The 10,040-nt window shown below is 60.3% G+C and overlaps 2 protein-coding genes across 2 annotated transcripts; both read right to left on the minus strand.

The window, feature by feature from the left end:
* Positions 1–33: 33 nt before the first annotated feature.
* LOC102775354 (glutathione S-transferase theta-4) lies at positions 34–4,802 on the minus strand. The gene is made up of 5 exons (XM_006768746.2): positions 4,691–4,802; positions 3,641–3,728; positions 2,685–2,835; positions 1,909–2,085; positions 34–411 (listed from the first exon to the last, which is right to left on the minus strand). Exons 1-5 carry the CDS (start codon positions 4,800–4,802, stop codon positions 214–216), a joined length of 726 nt encoding a protein of 241 aa, XP_006768809.1. The 3' UTR covers positions 34–213.
* Positions 4,803–6,367: 1,565 nt separating this feature from the next.
* LOC102775060 (glutathione S-transferase theta-2B) lies at positions 6,368–9,834 on the minus strand. Its single transcript, XM_006768745.2, has 6 exons — positions 9,768–9,834; positions 9,447–9,583; positions 8,569–8,656; positions 7,655–7,805; positions 7,385–7,558; positions 6,368–6,822 (listed from the first exon to the last, which is right to left on the minus strand). Exons 2-6 carry the CDS (start codon positions 9,556–9,558, stop codon positions 6,613–6,615), a joined length of 735 nt encoding a protein of 244 aa, XP_006768808.1. The 5' UTR covers positions 9,559–9,583; positions 9,768–9,834; the 3' UTR covers positions 6,368–6,612.
* Positions 9,835–10,040: the final 206 nt, after the last annotated feature.

Below are 10,040 nucleotides of genomic sequence, written 5' to 3' on the forward strand. Positions count from 1 at the left end.
CACTAACCTTTATTTTTAAATTCCTTTGGGAGCTGGGAGGACCCACTCCCACCCACTCCCACAGCAGACCTGTGCCCACCCCGAGGGCGCAGGCTCGGCAGCCGTGGCGGTGGTTCCGGTTCTTTATTGGACAAAGAAACAGTGGTTTTCGGTGTGTGTCCCCAGAGAGGAGGCTCAGAGGGCTGAGCAGCCGGGCGCTGCACGAGGGCTGCTCTACTTGAACTTCCGCAGCAAGTCGACGATCCTCTCCTTGACCGACGGGTCCAGCGTGGAGCAGTCCCACTCGCCCAGCTTCACCAGCCGGTTGTGGGCCTCCCAGAAGAGGGTGGGGCCGATGCTCAGCTCCACCCGCATGCGCCACTGGGCCAGCTTGGTGCTGGCCTGGAAGACGTTGTGGTTGCCCCCTATGGGCTGTGGGGAGACAGAGCAGAAGGCATGGTCATCTGGGGCCCAGCCCCGGGGGCTCCCCTCCCGCAACCTGGACAGGGGTCACGGGCTCTGTCACGGATGTGGGGTGGGGATGGAAGGTCCGGGGTCCCCCAGGCTCTGGTCACTGGTCCTGCTCCAAGACCCCTAATCCCACTCTGGGGGAGCCCTGGCCCAAGTGGCTCCTACTTTTCCCAGTGGGAAGCCTCCCGTGGGTCCCACCTTCTCCCAGAGAAACCCCACATCCCCGATGAGGGGGGAGGAATTACCCCTCCCCATGCCCAACTCCCTCTGTGGTCAAGCAAAAGGCTGGAATGGGAGACCCAAGAGGTAACATGAGTGGGAGGCCTATAGAGGGCAAGGGAAAGGGGGGGAGGAAGGGGCAGGGGAAACGGAGGGGCCCTTTCACCTAGAAAACCTAGAATGGGCTTCCCTGTGCTGGTCTGCATTGCACACGACCAAGGATCAAAGTGGCCAGTTGCAAGGACACCAGCCAGGGTCTAAACTGGCCATCCTGCCCGACCTGCGTGGCTCAGGGGCTGAGCGGCGACCTAGGAACCGATTCGATTCCCGGTCCGGCACAGGCCTGGGTTGTGGGCTCGGTCCCCAGTGGGAGGCGTGAGGGAGGCAGCCGAGCCATGATTCTCTCCCATCACTGACGTTTCTATTTCTCTCTCACTTCCTCTCTGAAATTAATAAAAATATATTTGAAAAAAATAATAAACTGGCCTGCAAGCCAGCTAGGCTGGAACCGGCTACCTCCCCTCATGAAACAGCGGCATAGATACCCCACACACAGGTCTGCCCCCCAATGCGCAGCGGGTGCCCCTGAGGCCCAGAGGCCGGGCAGCTGCTCTGTGCAGCTCTCAGGGCCTCGGAGAAGAAGCCGTGCAGCCAGAAGGACGCTTTGGAAGCTTCTGGACACTGCCGGGAGCGTCTATCCAGAGGCAGAGGCGTCTGGGGTCCCGGCCAACTGACCAAGACATGCTGTGCTCTCATCCCTGTCCCGGCTCGCCCTCCCCCTCCCCCCCGCCCCCACACCCAGGAATCCTTTGCAGCGTGGATGCTAGCAATCCTCCTCCATGGTTCAAACTCCCTGTGTTGGCCCTGGCCGGTGTGGCTCGGTGAATAGAGCTTCAGCCTGTGGACTGAAGGGTCCCGGGTTCAACTCTGGTCAAGGGCAGATGCCCAGGTTGTGGGGCTCGATCCCCAGTGGGAGGCGTGCAGGAGGCAGCCGATCCATGATTCTCATCATTGATGTTTCTCTCCCTCCCTCCCTCTCCCTTCCTTTCGGAAATCAATCAAGATAAATATTTTTTAAAAACTTCCTGTGTGTCCTGTGGCTCCCGATTGAGTCCCACCACCCAGGCTTGGCTTCCGCGGCCTCAGGTCTCCCTCTTACACCCGTCTATCCCTAAGCCATGGCCCCACGGAGGAGTCTCGCCTCTTCCTGGGCTGTTTCCCCGCCAGCAAAGCCCTCACCTGCATCATCTCCACCAAGGCCACCAGGTCGGCCAGGGACATGTTGTCCCCGGTGATGAACATCCGGTCCTGAAGGAACCGCTCCTCGAACAGCTTCAGGTTTTGCTGCACCTCAGCCAGCACCTCCTCCGTCTTCTCCGCTGGAACCTCCTCGCCTGTGATCATGGGGATCAGGAGCTGGCGGGGGTGGGGAGAGGGGGGAAGAGGCGGCTGCACCCCAGGGCTCACGCCTGACCCACCAGGCCTCGGTAGCCTTGTCTTCTGGTTGTCACCTCTCCTCATTGCACCGTTTTCCCTGCCCTGGATCTCAGCTCGTGCTGTTTCAGACAATCACACGCTACGCAGGTTTGCGGCCGTGGAGCGGCGGGCTGGGCCACGTGGCCTAAGTGTGCAGTGGGTGACACCATCTAGGTCAGTTTAAGTCCCCTCTATGACGCTCCACAACAAAATCGCCCGGTGAAGACTTTCTCAGAACAGGTCTGTCGTGGAGCGGCAAATAACTGTTATTTGTCGTCTTTAGATCCCTGGTGTCTATAGGCCCGTGGACTCTGATATATTCTAGTTGAGAATGAAATTTCTTGAGTCCTATCCTGGTTTGAATGACATCTGTCCCTCCTGGGTGCCCTTCTCCGGGCCTTTACAAGGCTCTTTCACCCCCAGTGGGTCACTCCAGGCTCCTCACTGGGGGTGGGGGGGCGCTGAGAAAATGAGGCTCCGGGACAGAGGGACACATGCGTAAGCTCCCCAGCGGTCAGCCCCAGGCGTGGCCCACTCACCTTGATCCAGAGGATCTTGCTCATGGGCAGCTGGATGGCTGTGTGCTGCCAGGCCATGAACTCGTCCACGCGGGCGCGCGTGTGCAGGTCCGGCGGGTACCAGTACGAGGGGGCGCTGTACTTGCGGCACAGGTAGAGGAGGACGGCCACGCTGCAGGGAGGGCAGGGAGGGCACTGCTCGGGCTGGCCGGCTGGGCTGCACCAGCCACCATGCCAGCGCGGAGCTTCCAGCCCCAGCGGGCTCTACGCACTGACATTCCTCCAGCAGAAGGAGGAGCCGGAGGCTGCGGGGAAGGCCATCAGCCCGGGCTGCAGGCTCCATCCCCAGTAGGGGGCGTGCAGGAGGCAGCCGATCCATGATTCTCTCTCATCGCTGATATCTCTCTCTCCCTCTCCCTCTCCCTTCCTCTCTGAAACCAATAAAAATATGTTAAAGAAAAATGAGCCCTAACCGGTTTGGCTCAGTGGATAGAGCATCGGCCTGCGGACTCAAGGGTCCCAGGTTCGATTCTGGTCAAGGGCATGTACCTTGGTTGCGGGCACATCCCCAGTAGGGAGTGTTCAGGAGGCAGCTGATCGATGTTTCTCTCTCATCGATGTTTCTGACTCTCTATCCCTCTCCCTTCCTCTCTGTAAAAAATCAATAAAATATATTTTTTTAAAGGGAAAAAAAAGAAAAGTGAAAGTACATTCCTAACTTTATGGATGAGATGATGGGGTGGCCAGGAAGCAGGGAAACAGAGTGGGGAACAGATGATGCCAAATGGGCCCCTGAGTGGACACTTCTGGAGCTGGGTGATGGGCGCACGGGGCATCATGCTCCTCCTTGGCTAGTGCCCTGTCTGCTGTGGCGTCTCGGGGAGATGGTCCACAGTAAGATAAGTCCGTCAGTGCCAGCAGACCAGCTGCAGGAGGAGCAGAGACAGGCGGGGGCAGGGCCCCGGGCAGTCTGGTACCTTTCGGATAAGATGAATTTCCCATCCTTGAGGCTGGGCAGCTTCTTCAGGGGGTTGACCTCACTGTACTCCTTGCTGTGGTGGTAACCTGCCAAGGGCAGGAGAGACAGGCTGCTGACACCCCCGGGAAGAACCCCCAGGAAGAGAGAGCCGGGCATCTCAGAGGCAGAAATGTCCTTCCCTCCATTTTCTCAACAGAGGAAACTGAGGCCCAGAGGACATCATGGGTCACCCCAGGTCAGAGAGCAAGTCAGGGCAGGTCAGAACAGGGACCGGGATCAGGACTCCTGCCCCCATTCAGGCTCTGTGACCAGGACAACACTTTCCCTCCCAGAAGCTGGAGGGTGCCAGTTCTACTCCCAACTCTGGGGCCTGAAGCCACGGCTGGCAGCTGGCAGCCCCAGCCCTAGCACACAGCTGGAATTCAACAAAAGAACCTTTCACAGGCTACTGACCCAGTGTGGGGGCAGGAGCTGGAACTCTCCCTTGACCAGCTGTCACTGGCTGGAAACATTTTCGAGCTCCACCTCATTCATTTCTGGAGCACCTGGGGATAGGCTCCTGCAAGCTGAGCTTTTAAAGCCGCCTCTGTGCTTGGGATAGGGAAGTGCTGGAGACCAGTCCCCTGACCTTCGCTGGGTCTGGGCAGATTTGAATGTGGAGGATGGTGTAGACCAAAGCTGCCTCTGGACTCTTAGATGTGGGATGACCAGACACCTCTGTACCTTTGCCAATGTCCTCAGTGGGCGCTGCCACTAACCAGTGTCTAGACTCCCGCAAGGAGAAAGAGAGGGCACTGGGTGGGAGCCAGGGGGCCCCTCTGCAGCTCTTTCTCCCCCTTTACCCTCCAAGAGCCTGTTCATCATAGCGGGGCAGACTCAGTGGGGACAGACGCACAGTCTACGATTCCCTCGGAAACCTGGCCTTCCCCTGCAGAGTCTGGGGAGAGGCCATCTCCCTGGTCGCTGTCTCTACTTTCCAGAAACACCCCACCTTGTGCTCTGCCTACTCCCAGGACCAGGCCCGCCCAGGGAAGCAACGGGTGCCAACCTTTCAGCAGGTCCACAAACTGGAAGTCGAAGGGGATGCTGTTCTTCTTGGCGAAGATGTAGACGGCGCGGCAGGACGCCGACAGCAGGTCCAGGTAGAGCTCCAGGCCCATGGCTGAGACGCGGAACAGGCCTCCCCCAGCCACAGCCAGCAGGCCCTGACCCCGAGCCTGGGTGCAGCCTGAGCCCCAGGTCCTGTACCCAGCAGCCCTCTCCCGCCCAGGCCAGGAGCCCGCATTCTGGAACTCTGGTCTCACTTGGGATTGTCATGAGGCCGTGCAACCTGGAATTCTCACAGCAGCAAGGATTCTGAGGAGACAGGAGGAGGCTGGGGAGGGGTCGGCAGGGGTCCTCTGACCCAGCTCTTCCCCTCCCTCGGGCACATGTGATCGCCCGTGGCCAGTGTGTGAAAGGGGCTCACTCGAGGGACTTCCTTCCCAGGGCCAGGCCTTCCTTGTAGAAAGCGACCAAAGGGGCTTTGCAGGGTCCGGAAGGAGGATGGGCAGTGAGATCCAACCCTGGAAGGTTCCAGAACTGGAGATTGGAAGTAGGCACTGACCAGTCTAACCTGAACTGTGGCTAGAAAATGATTGGGAGAAAGAGGATCCTCAGCCCCAGACAGGATACATGTGGGAGGCAACCAATCCATGTGTCTCTCTCCCATCGATGTTCCTCTCTCTCTCTCCCTCTTCCCTCCCTCTCTTCCATTCTCTAAAAATCAATGGAAAAACTATCCTCAGGTGAGGATTAAAAGAAAAAGTGGGGCCTGAGGTCTGTGCTCTTCCCTAAAGCCCACTTTCTCCATGACTGGCTAGGGGCCCTGCCAGGCTGCCACCCCTCCTGGCATCTCGGGCTTGGCAGCAGGTCCAGCTGTACCCCTGTTGGGGCTTGGCCCTGGGTTTTCCAAAAGCAGGGTCCCCAGCCTGGCCCTCCTTCTCATCCACGGGGCGTGGCAAGCCGTGGACACTCTCCCTCCTGCTCCCTCCCACTGCATGGGGCCCAGCACCTGCCCTGCAGGCTGCCCTGAGCTGCGCCTGGGACAGCCTGGTGGCTTCACAATCCTTCAGGTAGTGGTGACAGGCAGGCCGGCTGGGAGGAGCTGCAGGCACAAAGTTCAGGGCTTTAGGTCTGCTGTGTCCTCCCTCCACTATCTCAGACACACACACACACACACACACACACACACATGCCCCACCCACCCCCAGCCCAGGCCTCGCCTCTGTCCACAGAGTAACCATCCTGACCTGGTAAAGGCACCACCCTTTCGACTGCCCTCCTCCAGAGCTCCCACCTCAGGGGTGCACCCCCCAACTCCCTGGGTCAGGTCCTAGGAGTCTTCCCTCTTCCTCATCCAACCCGCCCCTATATCGCCAGCTGTGGCCTCGCTGTCACTCTACATCCTGCATCTCTTATCCCCCGTGGTCTCTCATGGCCTGGCCAACCTCACAGCTTCCAGGCCCGCTGCTCTGCCTCCACCCTGGTCCACACAGCAACAGAGGGGATTTCCTTTTTTAAAAATATTTTTTTATTGATTTCAGAGAGGAAAAGAGAGGGAGAGAGAGAAACATCAACGATGAGAGAGAATCATGGATCGGCTGCCTCCTGCCCGCCCCACACTGGGGATGGAGCCTGCGACCCGGGCATGTGCCCTGGACTGGAATTGAACCTGGGACCCTTCAGTCCGCAGGCTGACGCTCTATCCACTGAGCCACACCGGCCAGGGCCACATGGTGGGTTTTCATCCGGTGCTTATGTCTGCGGCACCCGAGAGGCGCTGCAGAGGACAGTCGGGGGGCCTGCCTGTGCAGAGCTCCTCCCGGAGGCAGAGACAAGAGCGGAGACAGGATGGAAAGGGTGAAAGGGACAAGTCAGGCACAGAGGGAAGGTTGCTAGTCTTCGGCCGGCCGGCCAGCGCCCCCACCCTCAGGGGATGCTGGAAATGCGAAGCAGCATACTCGGGTGGGCTTCAGGGGGCGGCGGCGGGACCTGCTTGTTTGCCGCCTGTTCCAGGATGTTCAGGATGGGGCCATGGGTCTCCTGGCACAGATCGGCCCCCAGGACAGCCTCCACCCGCCCACGCCACGCAGCCAGGCGTGGCCGGCCCTCAAACACGTCGTAGCCGAGAGCCACCACCTGAGGGGACATGGATGGGAACATGGGTGAGACACGGAGGTCCCAATGCCAGGAGGCCTGGCACAGGCGTCAGTCAGGGTCCTTTTCCAACCTCCATGTGAGCGAGGCCCCGGCAGAGTGCCCACCGCAGGGCCTGGGAGCACCAGCACGACCCAGGCTCTGGGGCTGCGCGGGGACCTCTGCACCAGGAGGTCATGGGTTTGACTCCCGGTCAAGGGCACAGGCCCGGGTTGTGGGCTCAATCCCCAGTGTGGTGCATGTAGGAAGCAGCCAATCAATGAATCTCTCTCTCCCTTGATGTTTCTCTCTCTCTCTCCCTCTGCCTTCCTCTCTGAAATCAATAAAAAAATATTAAAAATAATAAAAATAAATTAATAAATTTTTTTTTAAAAAAGCACCAGGAGGAAACCCCGCCCAGGATGGAAGCAGCAGGTCGCGGCTCCAGCACCAGTTCAGCCAGAAGCGCTCTGTGCTGCTGGGCGGAGTCCTGGCGCCCTCCAGGCCTCAGCGCGGCGGTAAGAGGGCGCTGCCCGCAGATGCCGCTCGCCAGCCAAGCTTGTACCTGCATCAGCTCCTCCAGGGCCATGAGGTCCGCCAGCGTCACCCGCTGGCTGGTGAGGAAGGCCTTGTCCCCCAGGAACTGGTCCTCCAGGAGCTGCAGCGCCCGGTCCACGGCGACCCTATTGCGCTGCACCTTCTCCTCGGGCACTTGAACCCCAAGGAGCGGTGCCAGCACCTGACACGGGCAAAGTGAGGGCTCAGTCTGTGGCCCCCGTCTCCTCCCAGGCCCCTGACAGGCAACGGCCCCCCCACCCCGGACGGCGCTCCTCACCTTGGTCCACAGGCACACCCCGAAGGTGCCCCGGATAAAGTCCGCATGCCAGCCCAGGTACTCGTGGATGCGCGCGCGGGCCTGCAGGTCGGGTGGGTACCAGTGGTCCGCCGTCTGGTACTTACAGCTCAGGTAGATCAGGATAGCCACGCTGGAGACAGACGCAGGGCGGTGGCTGTGAAGACCCTGGCTCCTGGCCTTCATTTCCAGCTGTCCCCCATCCCTGTGGGGCCCTGGGGTTGTCTGCATTTGACGGCCGACCTCCCCTCCCACCCCTGCTCCCCGGGCACTGCCTCCTCTCTCTCCCCTGACTGTACCCTCCTGAGTCTCCTTTATTCTCGGTCTTGGGCACTAACCCTTGGCCAGACCTTCTGTTCTGTACTTCAAGAACCTCATCTCAGCCCTGGCCGGTTTGGCTCAGTGGATAGAGCATCGGCCTGCACACTGAAGGGTCCTGGGTTCGATTTCCAGGTTGCCGGCTTGCTCTCCAGTAGGGGGCATGCAGGAGGCAGCCAATTTTTACAGAGAGGAAGGGAGAGGGACAAAGAGTTAGAAACATCGATGAGAGAGAAACATCGATCAGCTGCCTCCTGCACACCCCCTACTGGGGATGTGCCCGCAACCAAGGTACATCCCCTTGACCGGAATCGAACCGGGGACCCTTCAGTCTTCAGGTTGACGCTCTATGCACTGAGCCAAACCGGCCAGGGCTTAATATATTTTTTAAAAAGAGGAAGAGAGAGAGGTGTAGGGAGGCGCTGTGTCACCCTGGGAGCCCCGGTCACCCCAGCCATCTGCTCTCATTGCACCCTTCACCCTGGCCCTCAGTGCCATGCGGGGTCTGGAGGGCCTGCACGGGGAGAGCCGGGGGGCCAGCGGGCTGGGGGCTCCAGAGGCAGGTGGAAGGAGAGTACCTTTGGTGTAAGACAAAGTCACCGTCCTTGAGGACCGGCACCTTCTGCGGGCTGTTGGCCGGTAAGAACCCCTTGCTGACATGCTGCCCTGCGGAGAAAGAGGTCAGAAAAGGCCAGCACCGCCCGGCCGGTGGGCTCTGTGGTTGAGCACCGACCCAGGAACCAGGAGGTCATCAGTTCCATTCCCGGTCAGGGCACATGCGGGTTGCCGGCTCGATCCTCAGTGTGGGGCCTGCAGGAGGCAGCTGGTCCATGATTCTCTCTCATCATTGATGTTTGTTTTTCTCTCTCTCTCTCTCCCTCCCTCCCTTTCTATAAAATCAATAACATATTTCTTAAAATAGAAAAGGCCTGAGGGCAACAAACATACCTGCTCCGCCCTCCTCCAACCAGAGCCCCCTGCCAGGCTGGGAACAGCAGGGGCTGGGGTGGGGGGAGTGTCACTGGGCCTTCTGCCCCACTCCCAGGCGGGACCCCTGCCCTGCCACCTTCGGAGTGAGGGGGGCGGGGGCGCTGTGCTGGGTGCAGCCAGGTGCTGCGGGTGGGTGAGGAGAAGTTACTTAAACAGGACTGGGGAGAGCAAGAGGAGGGGTGCCTCAGCTCTTCCCACCCCTTACTTCCCCCCACAGTGGGACAGTCCCCCCAAGGTCTAAGGCGTGCTGTTTAGGGCGGTGACTGAAGATCCAGCTTTCCGCCCATCGGAGCCGAATACACAGCCTTTCAGAGAGGGCCTGTGACCTGCCCACGGCCACACAGCACAGAGGAGACGACACTGGCGGTGAGGGAGGTCTGTGGACTGCGGGGGCCTCAGGGAGTCGCAGGGCGAGGAGCCAGCGGGTGCACGGGCCGTGGACACCGGGGAAGCAGCCCGGGCCCACCTTTGAGCACCTCCACGGTGCGCAGCTCGAAGGGGATGCCGTTCTTCTTGGCGAAGAGGTAGACGGCGCGGCAGGGCTGGGACAGCAGGTCCAGGTAGAGCTGCAGGCCCATGGCGGCAGGGAAGGCAGCCCTGGACCTCCCTTTCCCCATTGACCCCTTCCTCCATCGACCCCCTCCCTCCCTCCTGCCGTCCTCCCAGGGGCCACGGGATGGTGCGGGCAGGGCCGGGCCGGGCTGGGCGCCCACCCTGAGTCCTTCAGAGGAGTCCATCCCTCTGGCAGAGCTGCAGGCCCATGGCGGCAGGGAAGGCAGCCCTGGACGGTCGGCAATGGTGGCAGGAGCCAGGCCACTCCGAAGAAATAGGAGCCCGAGCTCCGCCCCTCTGTGGGGCGCGTCCCACCCGGTCGAATGGCCAAACTCCATCCTGCCCCCGCCCCGCCCCTGTCCGGTTAAACTCTATCGAAACATTTTTTTTTTTTTGCTGTGAGATTGCTTTGCTCAGACTTCGACCCGGGTCCCAGGCCACATCCAGCTGCGAATGCTGCGGGTCGGGTTAGACCGCAGCTCGTGCGCCTGCATCTCTCACCAGCTCC

Source organism: Myotis davidii, unplaced genomic scaffold (assembly GCF_000327345.1).
Source record: "Myotis davidii unplaced genomic scaffold, ASM32734v1 scaffold43, whole genome shotgun sequence".
Taxonomy (NCBI): Eukaryota; Metazoa; Chordata; class Mammalia; order Chiroptera; family Vespertilionidae; genus Myotis; species Myotis davidii.